The following is a 20,262-nucleotide window of genomic DNA, read 5'->3' as shown; positions in this document are numbered from 1 at the left end:
ACACTAGACTGACCTGGGCAGAACACATTGAGAGAGTGGTAGGAAAGTGTAAGAAGGTGCTACATGTGATGCCCTGTCTGACGGGAAGGAGTGGGGGGCTGGGCGTTCCTCATTGAGGACCATGTATGTTGCATTGATCCAATCTGTAATAGACTATGGCAGTATAGCATATGGTTCGGCAGCCCGGACATCATTGGAAAGGCTAGATGTCATACAAGGTCAAGGACTCAGAATATGTAGTGGGGCCTTTCAGACATCTCCCAGAGGCTGCACTACAGGTGGAGATGGGGGAAATGCAATTGCAGATTAGGAGACAGCAGCTGGCAATTAATTATTGGGTCAACCTACGGGGACATGGGGTGTCTCATCCTGCAAAGGGGATTTTACAGGCATGCTGGGAACATGAGCGAAGACAGAACACAAGCTTTGGGTGAGTGGGTAATACCCAGGCGAAGGAGATGGGACTGTATGGAAGGGAGTTTAGTCCAATGGAAGCTATTCCTGTAAATCCACCATGGCTACTCTCACCTCCAGTAGTTCATCTAGAAGTGTTGGAGAGACTACAGAACGATAGGGAGGGTGTTGATCCATCTGATTGGAGAGACTACAGAAAGATAGGGAGGGTGTTGATCCATCTGATTGGAGAGACTACAGAAAGATAGGGAGGGTATTGATCCATCTGATTTGTTTAATAGACGTCTGAACACTGTTTAACAGGATTTTGTGGCCATTTACACAGATGGTTCAAAAGATCCAAGGACAGGATGTACTGGGTCAGCATTTGTAGTGTAGGAATGTGGGGTGGAAGTCAGGAAACACATTACAGATCATCTGGCTGTATAAACGGCAGAGCTGATGGCCATACTGTTGGCCTTGCAGTGGCTGGAGGAAGTCAAGCCAGGCAGATTAGTTATTTTCTCTGATTCATGTGCAGTGTTAATGAGTCTCCAGTCATTTAGGTCACGTAGCAGACAAGACCTGCTTTATGAGGTGCTACAAACCCATGGCAGGAATAGACAGATGGGTATACAGATAAGATTTACTTGGGTCTCAGCCTATGTGGGGGTGGAGGGGAATGAGGCATTTGATGTACTGGCTAAACAAGCACTTAGAAGTGTTGATGTTGTAGTTTCAATGAGCAAGGCAGAGGCAAAAAGCCTGATATGGACAGTGATGGTACAGAGATGGCAGGAGCAGTGGAATAGAGATACTAAGGGTAGGCATTTATTTCAAGTACAGAGGAAAGTCAGGGAGGGGAGGGCAGGAAGGGACAGAAGAGAGGCTATTTTTACAAGATTAAGGGTGGGACACAGCCAATTGAATAAGCCCTTAAATGTGATAGGAAAGCATCCAACAGGAAAGTGTGATTATTGCCAGGAAATAGAGACTGCGGAGCATATATTGCTACAGCGTGGGCAGTATCAGAGGGAACGAGAGATGCCGAGATTTAGTATGAGGGAGAAGGGGATACAGGAAATTAGTTTAAGTAGTATTTTGAGTAGAACGTCATTAGATATAGTCTCAAATATATATTTTTAAGATAAACGGGGCTGGAAGGTAGGATTTAGTTTCTCAGTCTCTGGCCCACACTCCAGTACAGTAGGTGGCGGTCATGCACCAAACGTTGGATGCCAACCGCCGATAAACCCCACCAAAGAAGAAGTGAAGCAGTCTAGACTGGCATGGTGGAGCACTGGTTGTCGAGTGCATGTAGCAACATTTGGTGAGACCACATGGCTACTGAGGCTTGAGAAGAACTGTTTAAAGAAAATGGACACTTGCCTTCTAGGGTGCATCACGTCCTGTGTCTCATTTTTGGTCTATTAATAAATGCTTTACTTGTATTGGTTTCAAACGTGTTCATGAGCGCTACTGTAACTGAAATGAGGAAAAGTGCATTCTGAACTGAATTTAACCATGCCTTATATTTATTAAATGTTGGTAAATTGCCTGTGCTTTGTTGGTACTTCACACTGCCTGCTCAACCCAGCTCGAAAACAACCTGCCACTTTTCCACCCTGTGATTACAACAACCATATTTAGCTACATAAATTGCTTTCGAGAGCCGTCAGACATGATCTTTACCAAATCAGATGTTGCCTACTGTAATTGGAGTTGCGCGTTGCATTATGGGACAGGAATAAAGTGCAAAAAGGATTCGCACAGAGGCTAGCTAAAAGAATCTCAACGAAACGCAAAAAAAACAATTTTGTAAACCTTTAAAAAACAACTTGTGCTATCGACAGCTCCAAGTATTAATGAAAATCTCAAATGTATCCGTCTTTGGCCACCGAATGCTTCCCAAGGAATTCCAAAGAACGGGCTAAATAGGCAAGGATAACAACCAGACAGCTTGCAAGTTAGGCTGCTGCACGCCCAGCTGTGGTGTGTTTACATCGGCCTCATTTGACTCCACAACCCGAGGCCGATCAAGTCGAACAACATACGGAATCACACACTGTTCTATCGACTGAAGGTATATTTTGTTGCATAGTCAGTAACTAGATCGCTGAACACTGCTAGCTAGCTATAAGGTGCGGAAGCTTGGTGTGTATTTGTAGTTTACTAGCCAGTCAAGTAAACGTTACATCAGATAGCTAGTTTACGTAACTAGCTAGCTGGTGGCTTGTACAAGCCTCTGTAATTGTTCATAACCAGCTAACTAGCTATTTGTTTTGACTTTTTACAAAGCTTTCTTTTGTTAGCTAACTAGCTTGTAGTTAGCTAGCCAACTAGCTAGATCGCAACTTGTTGTTGCTTGCAGTATGCAAAGCACTGTTAATGTTTACAAGTGAAAATGCTAGTTAGGTTCAGTTGAGCCTACGCCCCCTTCGCCTGTAAACATAATGCCTGTCCCAATTTTGGAGGAGCTCTATTGGCTATGTGTCGCACCTGATTTGATTAGTAAGAACTAAGAACTTCATTGCAGCAGCTAACGTAACTTAGTAAGTTATTTTCGTCAGTATGATGATGAAATCCCAATAACGTTAGTGGAGGCTGTTCAAGAAGGGATAACCTTCTAGAAATAATGTTTTATTTCATAATGCAGGCTATTAGGCCTAGTTACTCGTCGATAGGTTTTTAGCTTGAGACTTCGATTTGTTATGTTTCTACAGTGAATTATCTAGGCCTATTTATGGACCCTTCACCTATAAAAACTTAAGGCTAGTTCTTGAAAGTTCAAGTCGGGTTTTGGATTAGGTTAGCCAAAACTTAGAATCAAGAGAATATGATCTTGAAAGGACAACAACCCACACTCCTCCACTGCAGCTAAAATCAGTGGCATAAGCCTAATTTGCTTTGCCTCTATTGGGCCAACAGCCTGAGAGTATTTTCCCTTTTTTTTCATAGTGAGAACGGCAAGCTCTCCCAAAGAGAGCCCCTTCAGGAGAGTGTTTTGTTTGATGGAAAATCTCATGCCTCAGAGCAGCCACATGTCTGAGAGGGGCAGCTGCACTTGTAGTGTGGACTCCACATGAATTTGGATTTCACCATGATGCATCTGCTTTGATTGTTGTTACATAACTTGGTATTTTATCCTCCACGCTGTCTACCTGTCTCTTCCACGCTCTTACTGCCCTCTCTCTTTCATAGTAACTTCTTGGAAGAAACCAAACAGGACCTTTAGGTTCATTTGATATGCTTTTACACAATTACATCATTTGTTTGAACAATTTGGCTCTAGGGTTTCATTGGAATGTAGGATAATGTAAGCAGCACTTCAGTTGTCCTCAACCATCAACAATACAAAAACTTGTAGCAGAAATAAAATGCAGATTGTTTGGTGTTAGGTTAAGTTTGTTTTGAGATTTGTTTATCTTTCGAAACCATTGCAAGAGCTGTAAATACATTGTCTCTGGATTTGAACATCCACATGTATTTTCTGCTAGTAGCACATTTGTACGTTAGATTTTTGGGGATGAAATCAATCTGAGTTTCAGTGGGTTTCCAAATGTCAAGAGGGATGTTTCTCTTGGCTCTGTACTCCTTCATCGCCATTTGTTTCGGCATTTCTTCCGCCACCCTGTTAAGACAATGTCGTGAGGCCAAATTAAAGTCCCCTCAGACAATACAGACTGTTCTCTGTTAACACTTAATTTGTTAAATTGTCATTATGTGTGGTTACGTAGGCTTAACTGAGCTCCTCTAATCCTATCATCTGACAGAGTAGATTTACTATAGTATGTGGTATTTTCTTTTTTAATACCATGACTGGGTTTATATTTAGGTTGTTTTTGTTTGTTTGGTATAGACAATGTTTAACATCCATAAAAAATAATGAAATACAACATTACATTGACGTTATAGCAAAGGCCCAATGTAGGCCAACATTCTAGGCTAATTTTCCATTCTTCCTGTAGGTACACTAAGACAAAGATGGGGGTCAAAACCTTTACCCACAGTTCCCCCACGCACAGTCAAGAGATGCTGGAAAAACTAAACGCCCTGCGCAACGAGGGCCACCTCTGCGACGTCACCATCCGGGTCCAGGACAAGTTGTTTCTGGCGCACAAGGTGGTGCTGGCCTGCTGCAGCGAGTTCTTCCGCTCCAAACTAGTAGGCAGGCCTGATGAAGAGGATAAGTTTGTGTTGGACTTGCACCATGTCACGGTGAGCGGCTTCACCCCTCTGCTGGAGTACGCCTACACCTCCACCCTCTCCATCAGCACGGAGAACATCATCGACGTTTTAGCCGCTGCCAGTTACATGCAGATGTTCGCTGTGGCGAGCACGTGCTCAGAATTCATGAAGTCCAGCATCCTCTGGAGTGCCGGGAGCATGGGGCAGGAGAAACCGCAGGAGTCGGCTCTCGGCGAGAGTGCTTCCTCCCACTGCGCCTTGACCCCATTGGACAGCAGCCTGTCACCTGTATCGTCTGACTGCAGCGTGATGGAGAGGAACATCCCTGTGTGTCGCGAGTCGCGACGCAAACGTAAGAGCTTTATCATGATGTCCCCAGGGAGCCCACTCAAATGCACCTCGCTGATCACCTCGCCGCAGATGCCCAACCCATCGCCCTCCTCCTTTTCGGAGACCACCACCCAGCCAGTGGACTCTTCCCTGGCCTTCCCGTGGACGTTCCCCTTCGGTATCGACCGGAGGTTCCACCCGGATAAGCAGCTCAAGCTTCCCGAGAGCCCATGCCGTCTGGACCAGGCAGGGCCCTCGGAGGTGAGCCGCCGGCTGAGTGACTTCCTGGCCTGTGAAAGCTCCATTAAGGCGCCGCTGTCGCTGGCAGGCCCTGAGGAGGACGTGCGTGTGAAGGTGGAGAGGCTGAGTGACGAGGAGGTCCAGGAGACGTCGTCGCAGCCCGTCAGCGCTTCCCAGAGTTCCCTGAGTGACCAGCAGACAGTACCCTGCAGCGAACAGGTCCAGGAGGACCTCCTCATCAGCCCACAGTCGTCCTCCATAGGTATGGGTCTCTCAAACTGACAACACTCAGATGTTTTCAGACCTCAACAGTAGTCTTATGTCAAAGTGAGTTCGCATCCCACGCCTACGGTTGTGTGTTTTTAGCTAAATGCTTCGCCCCCAAATTAATGGAAGAGCTAGGCCTAACCACATAGTCTGGTGTGGATATCTTTTCCATTCGTTTTGAATTGCGGCATGTAGCTGGGTCTACATAATGGATGATCTGGGATGTGGACTTATCTCAATACAAGACCACCAACTTTTTTTCCTCTTTACACTTTTTGGGAGTGTAATTTCCCTCAATTTAATGGGCTAATTTGCAGTTGCTACATACTTTTTTTGTTTTAGAAATTAATTATATTTAGCCCTACCCATTGATTCTTGAAGAATATAACTTATAAAGTCCTCATGAACTTTGTTCAACTGTCGTACCCAATCAGAACCCAAAATATCAAAGTAACAAAGTAGGCTTAAATATAAACAAACACTGTATAGCCTCAAAACTATAATTTGGATGGTCAAAAAAAAACATCATGGATGGTCAATCCTTGGATCGATAGCGCTGTCTATGAATTTGAGTGGCTACATTTCTCCAGCCCCATTACTCAACTGTTTTCCCAAACAGTGGTGGGAAGGACACTTTATTGCTTCAACTGCGGATTGCCACTTTAAAGTTATTCATTCTTTGCATTAGATCTGTGTATGGGTTCTATCCCGAACCATGTCTTATGGAAATCAGACTGAGAAAGAGCTAGTAACTGGGAGAAATTATATTTCTTCTTTGTTTTGGCATAGGTTCGATAGATGAGGGAATCACAGAAGGGTTGCCCTCAATGCAAAGTACATCCAATGCTGGAGGTCATGCTGAGGATGATGAAAGGTAACAATATGATTGGTTGAAGCCTTAGTAGAACGGATGGTACGGAAAAAGAAGATGGATATATATACAGTTGAAGTCGGAAGTTTACATACACTTAGGTTGGAGTCATTAAAACTCGTTTTTCAACCACTCCACAAATTTCTTGTTAACAAACTATAGTTTTGGCAAGTCGGTTAGGACATCTACTTTTTGCATGACACAAGTACTTGTTACAGCAATTGTTTACAGACAGATTATTTCACTTATAATTCACTGTATCATAATTCAAGTGGGTCAGAAGTTTACATACACTAAGTTGACTGTGCCTTTAAACAGCTTGGAAAATTCCAGAAAATGATGTCCTGGCTTTAGAAGCTTCTGATAGGCTAGTTGACATCATTTGTGTCAATTGGAGGTGTACCTGTGGATGTATTTCAAGGCCTACCTTCAAACTCAGTGCCTCTTTGCTTGACATCATGGGAAAATCAAAAGAAATCAGCCAAGACCTCAGAAAAAAAAATTGTAGACCTCCACAAGTCTGGTTCATCCTTGGGAGCAATTTCCAAACGCCTGAAGGTACCACGTTCATCTGTACAAACAATAGTACGCAAGTATAAACACCATGGGACCACGCAACCGTCACACCGCTCAGGAAGGAGACGCGTTCTGTCTCCTAGAGATGAATGTACCTTGGTGCAAAAAGTGCAAATCAATCCCAGAACAACAGCAGAAGATGCTGGAGGAAACGGGTACAGAAGTATCTATATCCACAGTAAAACGAGTCCTATATCGACATAACCTGAAAGGCCACTCAGCAAGGAAGAAGCCACTGCTCCAAAACCACCATAAAAAAGCCAGACTACGGTTTGCAACTGCACATGGGGACAAAGATCGTACTTTTTGGAGAAATGTCCTCTGGTCTGATGAAACAAAATAGAACTGTTAGGCCATAATGACCATCGTTATGTTTGGAGGAAAAAGGGGGAGGCTTGCAAGCCGAAGAACACCATCCCAACCGTGAAGCACAGGGGTGGCAGCATCATGTTGTGGGGGTGCTTTGCTGCAGGAGGGACTGGTGCTCTTCACAAAATAGATGGCATCATGAGGGAGGAACATTTTGTGGATATATTGAAGCAACATCTCAAGACATCAGTCAGGAAGTTAGAGCTTGGTCGCAAATGGGTCTTCCAAATGGACAATGACCCCAAGCATACTTCCAAAGTTGTGGCAAAATGGCTTAAGGACAACAAAGTCAAGGTATTGGAGTGGCCATCACAAAGCCCTGACCTCAAGCAGAACTGAAAAAGCGTGTGCGAGCAAGAAGGCCTACAAACCTGACTCAGTTACACCAGCTCTGTCAGGAGGAATGGGCCAAAATTCACCCAACTTATTGTGGAAAGCTTGTGGAAGGCTATCTGACACGTTTGACCCAAGTTAAACAATTTAAAGGCAATGCTAACAAATACTAATTGAGTTTGTGAACTTCTGACCCACTGGGAATGTGATGAAAGACATAAAAGCTGAAATAAATCACTCTACTATTATTCTTACATTTGACATTCTTAAAATAAAGTGGTGATCCTAACTGACCTAAGACAGGGAATTTTTACTAGGATTAAATGTCAGGAATTGTGAAAAACTGAGTTTAAATGTTTTTGGCTAAGGTGTATGTAAACTTCCGACTTCAACTGTATACACAGTACCACTCGTAAGTTTGGACACACCTACTTATTCCAGGGTTTTTCTTTATTTAGATTTTTTTCTACATTGTAGAATAGTAGTGAAGACATCAAAACTATGAAATAACACATATGGAGTCATGAAGTAACCAAAAAAGTGTTAAACAAATCAAAATATATTTTATATTTGAGATTATTCAAAGTCCTTACCCTTTGCCTTGATGACAGCTTTGTACACTCTTGGCATTCTCTCAACCAGCTTCATGAGGTAGTCACCTGGAATGCATTTCAAATAACAGGTGTGCCTTGTTAAAAGTAAATTTCTGACATTTCTTTCCTTAATGCATTTGAGCCAATCCGTTGTGTTGTGACAAGGTTGGGGTGGTATATAGCAGACAGCCCTATTTGGTAAAAGACCAAGTCCATATTATGGCAAGAACAGCTAAAATAAGCAAAGAGAAATGACAGTCCATCGTTACTTTAAGACATGAAGGTCCGTCAATACGGAAAATATAAAGAACTTTCAAAGTTTCTTCAAATGCAGTTGCAAAAACCATCAAGCGCTTTGATGAAACTGGCTCTCATGAGGACCGCCACAGGAAAGGAAGAGCCAGAGTTACTTCTGCTGCAGAGAGGTAGTTCATTAGAGTTAGGAGCCTCAGAAATTGCAGCCCAAATAAATGCTTCACAGAGTTCAAGTAACAGACACATCTCAACATCAACTGTTCAGAGGAGACTGCGTGAATCAGGCCTTCATGGTTGAATTGCTGCAAATAAACCACTACTAAAGGACACCAATAATAAGAGGAGACTTGCTTGGGCCAAGAAACTTGAGCCATGGACATTAGACCGGTGGAAATCTGTCCTTTGGTCTGATGAGTCAAATTTGAGATTTTTGGTTCCAGACGCAGAGTAGGTGAACAGATCATCTATATGTGTGGTTCCCACCATGAAGCATGGAGGAGGAGATGTGGGAGTGCTTTGCTGGTGACACTGTCAGTTTATTTAGAATTTAAGGCACACTTCACCAGCATGGCTACCACAGCATTCTGCAGCAATACGCCATTCCATCTTGTTTGCGCTTAGTGGGACTGTGACCCAAAACACACCTCCAGGCTGTGTAAGGGCTATTTGACCAAGAAGGAGAGGGATGGAGTGCTGCAGCAGATGACCTGGCCTCCACAATCACCAGACCTCAACCCAATTGAGATGGTTTGGGATGAGTTGGACCGCAGAGTGAAGGAAAAGCAGCCAACAAGTGCTCAGCATATGTGGGAACGCCTTCAAGACTGTTGGAAAAGCATTCCATGTGAAGCTGGTTGAGAGAATGCCAAGAGTGTGCAAAGCTGACATCAAGGCAAAGGTTGGCTACTTTGAAGAATATAAAATATATTTTGATTTATTTAACTCTTAATTAACATTTTTGGTTACTACATTATTTAATTGTTTTGGTGTCTTCGCTATTATTCTACAATGTAGAAAATAGTTTTTTTAAGTAGAAAACCCCTTGAATGAGTATGTTCTTCCAAACTTTTGACTGATACTGTGTGTGTATATATATATATTTTTAAATGTAAGTGGAAATATCAGGATCCCCCTTCCCTGGCTTTCAACCCCACTCGTTTGGAATGTTTCATAACCTTTTAGATTTTATTTTGTTAAATCTAATCTTGCATTTATGTAAGATGTTCCATTTTGCCTTTCAGCTGGTATGGAATCCTTGGGTCTTGATGTTTCTATGATGAAGCTTAAGGAAGGTTTTGATCTGGCACCACAAGCTTTACCAAATTTGTGTGTACCTCACTGAATCACCACATCCTCTTTCTTGTTTTTCAGATTAGAAAGCCTCCAGTACCCTTACCACTTGTACATAAGCCCTTCCATCCGCCCTGGCACTAACGCGCCTGACAGACCTTTCCAGTGCCCCACGTGTGGCGTCCGATTCACCCGCATACAGAACTTGAAGCAACATATGCTCATCCACTCTGGTAGGTATTTCCACACATCCACTATGCAGTTGGAGAAGGCTGTGGAGACGAACTACTGCTCTGCGACCTGTTATGTCTTATCTGTTATGTCATAGGTACTCATCTGGAAAGTAGCTCATGTGACTTGTACCGTATTTACATAGCCCCCTACAGTAGTTCCATGCGTCCTCTATCCACCCGATGATAGGAGCCGGAGATCAATGGTATGAATGGCTATTTAATGGTTTGACTCATGGCACACTGTGGATAAGGATGAAGGGCATTCCAGTGAACATTGATTTTGGAAACACTTGAGGCTTAGTGTCTCCCGCCTCGGTTGACATCGGAAAAACACACTCATCAAGCGCACACATACCCAAACTCATGCTTGACGACAGTGGAACATTATAACAGGAAATGGTAACCAAATATCGACACTAATTTCAACTTGACTCTTAACCTTCACAAACGAGCAGTGCTACGTTCAATGAGATCGAGTGTTGTTTCAACGTTTCCAGCCCTTGATACAACAAGTTTGATTTTTGGAGTGTACTGTCCCATTTAATGTCTCCTATAAGCTTGAAGTATGAAGTTGTCCAAAAGTAATCAGTCTTGCATGTGAACAGTCACATTTGTGCAGCCATGCACAGTTGCAGCATGTGGAAAGTAACTAACTATAGGCCGCAGGCAAGGACTCCATATTGTGTCCCAACAAATAATGGGATAATTGTCTCCTGGTACTCCAAACATCAGACACACACTGCTCACATTCATCAAGAAGACCACCAAGGTATTCATCAGGGTTTTATCCCCCATCCAACACACACATCTACTAGATCCAATTATGAAATATATAGTGGAGTATTCCATCAAAGCAAGAGGGGGGGTGCTCTCTGCCCTGCAGCCCTGTAGCTGTATCCAGAGGTTTTTCACTACTGTAGCTCCTATGTGGTATTATTATTCTAAACTGGCCAGTCAAGTATACCGTAGAGTAGGGCTGACGATCTGGTTGAAAATACTTCATGGAGCTCAAATCTTTTTCTTCAGGGTCATTTAAGATCGATCTGTAGTGGTGAATGCAGTTAAAAGTAATGCAGTTCACGTCTGCTTACATTAACCTTCTCTGGCTCTACGCAATGGGCTTCATTGGAAATTCTCGTAAACGTATGCCTCAAAAAAGAGCCGTTGATGTATTTTTATATTTCTCATTGAAAAAAGTCAGGCTTAATCTTAGTCGTGGCATGTTTACGAGGGCCATAAATAACTGAGTCAACGGAAGCTCTTTTTGTTGTATTCCATGGCCACTGAGTTCTATGGAAATAATGACTCGTGTGCCAAGTCAATCTCCCTTCATATTGTTCCCCTGGTTCGTTCGGCACAGAAATGGTTGTTGCGACCCGTGTGTGTCAATGTGTGACATTGGAAACTGGATGCTTTTGTCACAACAGACAGCTGATGTTCTGAAAGAGTTACAAAATCTGGATCCCTACAAATCAGCTGGGCTAGACAATCTGGACCCTCTCTTTCTAAAATTATCTGCCGAAATTGTTGCAACCCCTATTACTGGCCTGTTCAACCTCTCTTTCGTGTCGTCGGAGATCCCCAAAGATTGGAAAGCTGCCGCGGTCATCCCTCCCTCTTCGAAGGGGGAGACACTTTAGAACCAATCTGTTATAGACCTATATCCATCCTGCCCTGCCTTTCTAAAATCTTTGAAAGCCAAGTTAACCTCTATTGGGTAGGGGGCAGTATTTTCACGTCCGGATGAAAAGCGTGCCCAAAGTAAACTGCCTGTTAATCAGGCCCAGAACCTAGGATATGCATATAATTGGTAGATTTGGATAGAAAAAACTCTAAAGTTTCTAAAACTGTTAAAATGATGTCTGAGTATAACAGAACTGATATGGCAGGTGAAAACCCCTAGGACAAACCATCCCGAAAAAACAAAACAAATTCAGCCTACCACTGTTTTTAATGGCTGTCACTTTGTTTATAAGGCAAAATCCTCCCAGATTGTAGTTGATAGGGCTCCCACTAGATGTCAATGGTCTTTAGAAAGAGTTTCAGGCTGGTTTTTTGAAAAATTTGCCAGACATTTTTGTTTTTCTAGGTGGCTCCCATTTTGGCTGTAGTGTTTCCAAGTGTGTGGAAGAGAGCGCGTTCTTTGGGATTTTTCTCCGGTAAAGACAACGATTCTCCATCTTAAATTTGATCATTTATTTACGTATTAGGGTACCTAAGGTTTATAAACGTTGTTTGACTTGTTTGGAAAAGTTTATTAGTAATGTTTGGAATTCATTTTGTATGCATTTTGATGGAGGGAAACTGGGTGGATTATTGACTGAAGCGCGCCAGCTAAACAGTTTTTATGGATATAAAGAAGGACATTATTGAGTAAAAGGACCATTTGTGATGTATCTGGGACCTTTTGGAGTGCCAACAGAAGAAGATCATCAAAGGTACGGCATTTATTATATCACTATTTCTGACTTTCGTGGCGCACCTGCCTGGTTGAAATATGTTTTTCTTGCTTTTGTATGCGGGCGTTGTCCTAAAATAATCGCATGGTGTGCTTTCGCCGTAAAGCCTTTTTGAAATCTGACACCGCGACTGGATTAACAAGAAGTTCAGCTTTATTTTGATGTATTACACTTGTGATTTTATGAAAGTTAAATATTTATAATTCTGTAGTTTGAATTTTGCGCTCTGCAATTTCACCGGATATTGAAACGCTACCGTCCCACCTGCCCATAAGAAGTTAACAAATAGATCACCGACCATTTCAAATCCCACCGTTCCTTCTCCACTATGCAATCTGGTTTCCGAGCTGGTCATGGGTGCACCTCAGCCACGCTCAAGGTCATAAACGATATCATAACCGCCATCGATAAAAGACAGTACTGTGCAGCCGTCTTCATCGACCTGGCCAAGGCGTTCGACTCTGTCTATCCGCATTCTTATCGGCAGACTCAACAGCCTTGGTTTCTCAAATGACTGCCTCGCCTGGTTCACCAACTACTTCTCAGATAGTGTTCAGTGTGTCAAATCGGAGGGCCTGTTGTCCGGACCCTTGGCAGTCTCTATGGGTGTGCCACAGGGTTCAAGTCTCGGGCCAACTCTTTTCTCTGTATATATCAATGATGTCGCTCTTGCTGCTGGTGATTCTCTGATCCACCTCTACGCAGACGACACCATTCTGTATACATGGGGCCCTTATTTGGACACTGTTAACTTATTCTCGACAACATCCGGTGAAATTGCAGAGTGCGAAATTCAAAATACAGAAATACTCATAATAAACATTCATAAAACATACAAGTGTTATACATCGGCTTAAAGATTAACTTCATGTTCAAAAAGCCTTTACGGCGAAAGCATACCATGCGATTATCTGAGAACAGCGCCCCGCATACAGAAGCAGACAAACATTTTCCAGCCAAGTAGATTAGTCACGAAAGTCAGAAATGGCGATAAAATTAATCACTTACCTTTGATGATCTTCATATAGTTGCACTCAAGACTCCATGTTACACAATAAATGTTCATTTTGTTCGATAAAGTCCCTCTTTATATCCCAAAAACTCAGTTTTGTTGGTGTGTTTTTTTTCCCAGTAATCCACTGGCTCAAAGGCGGTCACAACAGGCAGACGAATAGATCCAAATAGTACTCGTAAAGTTTGTCGAAACATGTCAAACAATGTTTTTTATTAATCCTCCGGTTGTCTATTGTCTTTATAATCGATAATATTTCAACCGGACAATAGCGTATTCAATACAAAGGAAAAAGAACGGAGGGCGCACTCCCAGTCGCGCGCGCAAAAAGCTCTGGTTCGTTCGACCGACCACTCAGAAAATTGTCATTCTTACTAATTTTTCAGAATAAAAGCCTGAAACAATGTCTAAAGACTGTTGACATCTAGTGGAAGCCATTGGAACTGCAATCTAGGTCCCATCCATTTATATGGAGGACAGGCTTTCAATGGAAAAACACTCAATTCAAAAGAATGCCACTTCCTGGATGGATTTTCCTCAGGTTTTCGCCTGGCATATCAGTTCTGTTATACACACAGACATTATTTTAACAGTTTTGGAAATTTTAGAGTGTTTTCTATCCAATACTACCATGCATATCCTAGCTTCTGGGCCTGAGTAACAGGTAGTTTACATTGGGTACCTCATTCATCCAAAATTCAAAATACTGCCCCCTACCCGAGAGAGGTAAACAAACCTCCAAACGAGCTTCAATGGGGGCGGCAGGTAGCCTAGTGGTTAGAGCGTTGAACTTGTAAGAATTAGGTCTTAACTGACTTGCCTAGTTAAATAAAGGTAAAAGTAAATAAAAATGCCATACAACACTCCTTCTGTGGCCTCCAAATGCTTTTAAATGCTAGTAAAACTAAATGCATGCTCTTCAACCAATTGCTGCCTGCACCCGCCCGCCCGACTAGCATCACTACTCTGGACGGTTTTGACTTAAAATATGTGGACAACTACAAATACCTAGGTGTCTGGTTAGACTGTAAACTCTCCTTCCAGACTCACATTTAGCATCTCCAATCCAAAATCAAATCTAGAATCGGCTTCCTATTTCGCAACAAAGCCTCTTTCAATCATGCTGCCAACTTACCCTCGTAAAACTGACTATCCTACCAATCCTTGACTTTGGCGATGTCATTTACAAAATATCCTCCAACACTCTACTCAGCAAATTGGATGCAGTCTATCACAGTGCCATCCGTTTTGTCACCAAAGCCCCATATACTACCCACCACAGCGACCTGTGTGCTCTCGTTGGCTGGCCCTCGCTTCATATTCGTCGCCAAACCCATTGGATCCAGGTAATCTATAAGTCTTTGCTAGGTAAAGCCCCACCTTATCTCAGCTCACTGGTCACCATAGCAACACCCACCTGTAGCACGCGCTCCAGCAGGTATATTTCACTGGTCATCCCCAAAGCCAACACTTCCTTTGGCCGCCTTTCCTTCCAGTTCTCTGCTGCCAATAACTGGAACGAATTGCAAAAATCACTGAAGCTGGAGACTTATCTCCCTCTCTAACTTTAAGCATCAGCTGTCAGAGCAGCTTACCGATCACTGTACCTGTACACAGCCAATCTGTAAATAGCACATCCAACTACCTCATCCCCATATTGTTATTTATTTTTTTGTTATTTTGCCCCTCTGTATCTCTACTTGCACGTCTATCACTAGAGTGTTAATTTGCTAAATTGTAGTTATTTCGCCTCTATGGCCTATTTATTGCCCTACCTCCCTAATCTTCTACATTTGCACACACTGTACATAGACTTTTCTATTTTGTTATTGACTGTACGTTTGTTTATGTGTAACTCTGTTGTTTTTTTGTTGCACTGCTTTGCTTTATCTTGGCCAGGTCGCAGTTGTAAATGAGAACTTGTTCTCAACTGGCCTACCTGGTTAAATTAAGGTGAAATAAAAATAAATAAAAAACAGTTTCTTTAGTGTGCATGCATACTATACTGTAGGCCATGCAATGATGATTTCTACCCATTTCTGTAGCTATTACGCTGACAAATTTTATACACCTATTTTTAACACTCACATTTTACTTTTTTGTGATACATTTTTAACACCAACATCTTTTTTTGGTTTTGTGATAGTTTTAACATTAACAGTTCTAAAAATCAATGTCATAATGCAGAATACATAGTTAATCTATTGTAGTGATTCTAATGTGCAACAGAAGTAATCTTTCTCTTTTGTTCATCCCTTTCTCAACAGGCATTAAGCCCTTCCAGTGTGATCGCTGTGGGAAAAAGTTCACACGGGCCTACTCCCTGAAGATGCACCGGCTGAAGCACGAAGGTAAACGCTGTTTCCGGTGCCAGATTTGTAGTGCCACATTCACGTCCTTCGGCGAATACAAGCACCACATGAGGGTGTCCCGCCACATAATCCGCAAGCCCCGGATTTACGAGTGCAAAACGTGCGGCGCCATGTTTACCAACTCTGGCAATTTAATTGTACACCTGCGGAGTCTGAACCATGAGGCATCTGAACTAGCAAACTACTTCCAGAGCAGGTGAGGAGTCCTGGGGTGTCGTCCCTTCATTTACTCAGCTTAACGTAACACGGGAAATAAGCAGAAAATACAAATAAATCTCCCATAGTGGCCGTGTTCAGGGAGAAATACTACTTCAAGCTTTTCAGAATTGGTTCATTACACAGGCCCAACTAACTGTTGCACACTAAGCATACCGTAAAACTTACAGTACAACACATCTCAGTCATGCTGAATATGTGGTTCAAAGCAGTCTTTGGCCACTTTCCTCATCCCTATATAGTGGGATATATATATATTTAATGTAGAATAGACTATTACATTAGTTACTATTGTGTATTTTGTTGTCCAATTTCTTAATTGAACCATTCCATGCTGTTATCTTAGTTGCTAGCCTTTGAGAAACATACAGTATCAAATGATGCGTCTTTAAATCCTTTCGTCTTGCTTGCAACAATTTGGATAAATGCTTTTCCATATAGGAATTTCACTCCGTTTAATGGCTTTCATTCAAATGTATTGCTCATAGAACTTAAAGTACTTCTACATAAAGCAGACATGGGCTCATATATTCTAGACTTTTCCACTTCTTAATCAACTCAAGCCCTCACAGGTTTTTTAGGGCTCAAATGGGCCACTGACTTTTTAAAATGTTATAGTATGTCTACGCCTGAGATCATAACACTGTATGGAAAATTCTTTGGCAATCCAGTTTAATTCTCAAAAAACAGATCACAGGCCTCACACAGCCCTCACATAAAATATCTGTCACCGTATTATTTTTCAAGAAAATGGGCCGATTTCCATCCGTTTTTCAAATTGCTTTAAACTTACACCATATTTACTGTGTAGTCTACTTTATATAGGAGGTTTAGAGACACTTTTATCAACAGCCTTTTCTCGTCTGTTATGTCTCCACGTGGTCCCAGTGATTTCCTCATGCCCGACTACCTGAGCCAAGTGCAGGAGGAGGAGACTCTGGGGCAGTACGAGCTGGTGGCGCACGGCTTCGAAGGCAACAACTCGTCTGTCCAGATGGCGGTCATCTCCCAGGTCTCCTCCACCCAGAATTGCGAGAGCAGCACCTTCCCCCTGGACCCCTTATCCCTGAAGGACGAAAAGGTGTCGGAGGAGTCAAAGACAAACGGCAGTAGCAGCTCCCCGGATGGCTCTGAGGAGGAGAACACCCATATCAAAGAGCTGGCTTCCATTTCGATTGAGTGACCGTCACCTAATTGTCCCCCTCGCCCCCCCTTCCAATCCAAAACCCTGACTTTGGAAAGTGCCTGAGATTGCCCCTCTTAACATTCACCTCTAGAATTGGAGGTCTTAACTTTGCTAACAGTGACAAGTAGTTTCTTTCCTTATTGGATTATTGTTTTTGCATAATGAAAGTTCATATGATAGACGCCGTCTTACTACTTGAGCGCCGTCGCTTTGGGCAAACTTAGTGTTACTAAATATTGTTTGATAATCGAATGCTACATTGGATTTTGTCGTGAACTATGTCAGAGGTGTGTATGCATTCCTCTGTGAGTAGGAGCACAGTACATTTTAAACCTTTTCACAAAAAAAAGTTTGAACGTAAAATTGCGTCGTAGAGCTCTTTGTCTGTCACTTTCGTTATGAAATGAACTGTAGCTACTACACTTGACTTGTATTGGGTGTTAATGTAGGTATCTACTGGTGGCTTAGACCCTCAAAGGCATGGTATTATAGTATTTTATTTCATACGCGAAGTCAGTCGTTAAACCATCAAGAGAGAGGCACTGCAGCGGCTGCCCTTTCCGATATCTGGAACAGCTAGGCTAAGTTCAAATGTGAAGTTGAAGTGAAGTAAATTTGTCAGACCTATTTCATTAATACTTGTCCCTAACATTTCTTGTGTGGTGGAAGTCTATACTGAGGTATTTGTAATATGTCAGCTGTGTGACAAAAAACAAGTGTCACTATAACTACAATTTGTTAAATGTCAAAAACAATTGTCACCACCGTCACGTAGAAGTAATATATCAGTAAGTGACGTATTACTAATATGTCAGCTTTGGTGACATAACTACTATACTTTAGTGTCACTATTTTGACATATTTAGTGAGACCATGTTGCATTTGGTGGAGAATGTGTTGGTAAATTTACACTGACTGTTTACTTTGGACATGCCATTTAAGAATCTAGTGTCTTGACTGTGGGTGGCATTCTTCGGACTAACGTACTAATCAAGTGGTCAGCACATTAGAATTTGTAGCTGGGTGCCTTGCTTTTACTGTGAGTTGAGTTGTGTAATTCAATGTATATGGAGCCAGGAGAGGTCTTCAATAACATGGCAAACATGACATTGCTTTGTATCATGAAGTGTGATCGATAGGTATTTTAGTCTTCATGGTGTTCTAGGTTCACCTTGCAATTTTCCAGTTTCAAGTACAGGTTAAATTTTCAACAGAAATCTTGCCCTAGCTTGGACACCTGTTACATTGAGCTATCACTAGTCAGTTGCATATCACCATGCCTTTATAATAAGGTGGTGATACTCCATTGATTTAAATGCTACTGTTATTTCTTTTTTCATTGTGTTCCATGCCTTTAAGTGTAGTCCTTATCAATTCACTTAATCTTGGTAGTCCTGCAAAAAAACTAAAGGACTTTTGCATGCCAATGAAATGCAAATTAGATTAGAAACTCTTAACATTTGTTGTTATTGAATTCTTGACATCTCAACCAGGAATTTCTGGAATTTGAGATTGGAGTAGTAGATCCTAAAAATATTACCAGGAAAATAAGAATTTGATGACAATTAACATGTTGAATCTGTTATCTTAGGTTCAGAGAAGTAACATAATAGTTTCTTTTACTATCATAGAATGGGTGCTCAGAGATTTGTTTTATGATTATGTATCGTGCCATCCAATCAACCGTTCCTAAAAGATGAGGCATTTAGCCTAACTACCCTATGTCTGGGTAACAATCAAGCTCTTCTATTGCACCAAATGTTCCCGATCCCTTTGGGGTTGACGTATCTACCATTTGAATCTATCGTTGCTGTTGACATTATAAAGTAATGAGCTAATCATGCTTGGTTTCCCCATGCTATTGAAACAGGAAATGTCATTTTCGTTCTGATAGACACTATCATACTGTGCGTTGGAGAAAGTATAGCCTTATATTGGCCCTTGCATAGATTCAACCTGCACAATTTAAAATCTTGAGACATTTTCTTTTTTTCTCACGTTTGAGCATTTTAGCGCTTAAGTAAGCTTGTGTTTTGCCTGTGTTTGTTTCTGTGTGTTCATATACCTTTTTAATAAAGAAATGCTGCTGTTTTGTTAACTTAAAGTGCCCAAATATTTTTTGTGAACCTAATGTGTGCAATAAATGGACAAGCTGTTTATATTTTGTCTGAATAATGAAAGAAAAGAATGTACTGTTTTTGTGTTGTTGTGTACTTACAATGTGACAAATTAACTGAAGAAAAATAAGTGAGAATCCACTCCGATCTGTGAAAATCGTGAACAAAGCTTAAATTTTGATATTTTAAAATTTTGTATTTTTACATTTCTCCTAGGATTGTGAAATGCGTGTCCATTTAAAAGTCCTGTGAATCTGATAACGTGCTTTCTTCTGTTTCCTATTCAATAAGGTCTTGTTGAGGCATTAGACCTCAGCACATTTCAGCTTTTTGTTCTTGATTTTACTCCATCAAAAGTTTTTACAGATATTAGCATGTCTTTTCTTTGTTCCCCAGATGTAGCTTCTCTTTTGTGCAATGTTTAAAACTTGTATTGATTACATATGCCTTTTTAACGTATACCTATATAAATTTCCTGGTTCATATTGTTTGTTGAAAATATGAAAAACCGGTAGCTCTTAGTTATACATGATATATTTTTGTGACTTTTTTTGGATATGTTTGCTGTTTTATGAATATGCCATCTTTTGGATATTCTCGTTTAAATGTGAATAAAACAAAATGGTTAAGGAGTGTGGGCCTTTTTGTGTTCACTTTGATTGTCTGCAAACACGTGTGTGTGTATGTATGTATATATATATGTGTGTTTGTTTTCTTTATGATGTAGATTAATGTCCAACTTAGTTTGGATGATTGAAAAATATGTATTTGACTTTCATTTAATGGTTTTAAACATCCCCATATTGCAATTCACACATGGTGCAAGAGCAACAATGTTTGTGGTTTCAAAAGCAAGTATTTACTTAGACAGTGTTGAATGTTTTTAACTTTTCCAGATCATTTCCAAGATGAGCTGTTCTAAACTGATGAAACCACTTTCTACTGCTATACAGTTAATGGAT

The 20,262-nt window shown here is 41.5% G+C and overlaps 1 protein-coding gene across 2 annotated transcripts; it reads left to right on the top strand.

Moving 5' to 3' along the window:
• Positions 1–2,139: 2,139 nt before the first annotated feature.
• LOC120028617 (zinc finger and BTB domain-containing protein 44-like) lies at positions 2,140–19,932 on the top strand. 2 transcript variants are annotated; one of them, XM_038973833.1, is made up of 6 exons: positions 2,140–2,476; positions 4,362–5,413; positions 6,208–6,292; positions 9,787–9,938; positions 15,677–15,977; positions 16,886–19,932. In XM_038973833.1, exons 2-6 carry the CDS (start codon positions 4,378–4,380, stop codon positions 17,178–17,180), a joined length of 1,869 nt encoding a protein of 622 aa, XP_038829761.1. In that variant the 5' UTR covers positions 2,140–2,476; positions 4,362–4,377; the 3' UTR covers positions 17,181–19,932. The 2 variants fall into 2 exon arrangements, with proteins under 2 accessions (XP_038829761.1, XP_038829762.1); XM_038973834.1 differs by having other exon boundaries at positions 15,677–15,760; positions 16,886–17,016.
• Positions 19,933–20,262: the final 330 nt, after the last annotated feature.

This window comes from Salvelinus namaycush, chromosome 34 (assembly GCF_016432855.1).
Source record: "Salvelinus namaycush isolate Seneca chromosome 34, SaNama_1.0, whole genome shotgun sequence".
Classification (NCBI taxonomy): domain Eukaryota; kingdom Metazoa; phylum Chordata; class Actinopteri; order Salmoniformes; family Salmonidae; genus Salvelinus; species Salvelinus namaycush.
Note: the sequence above shows the minus strand (reverse complement) of the source record. Positions and strands in the feature narration are given on the sequence as shown.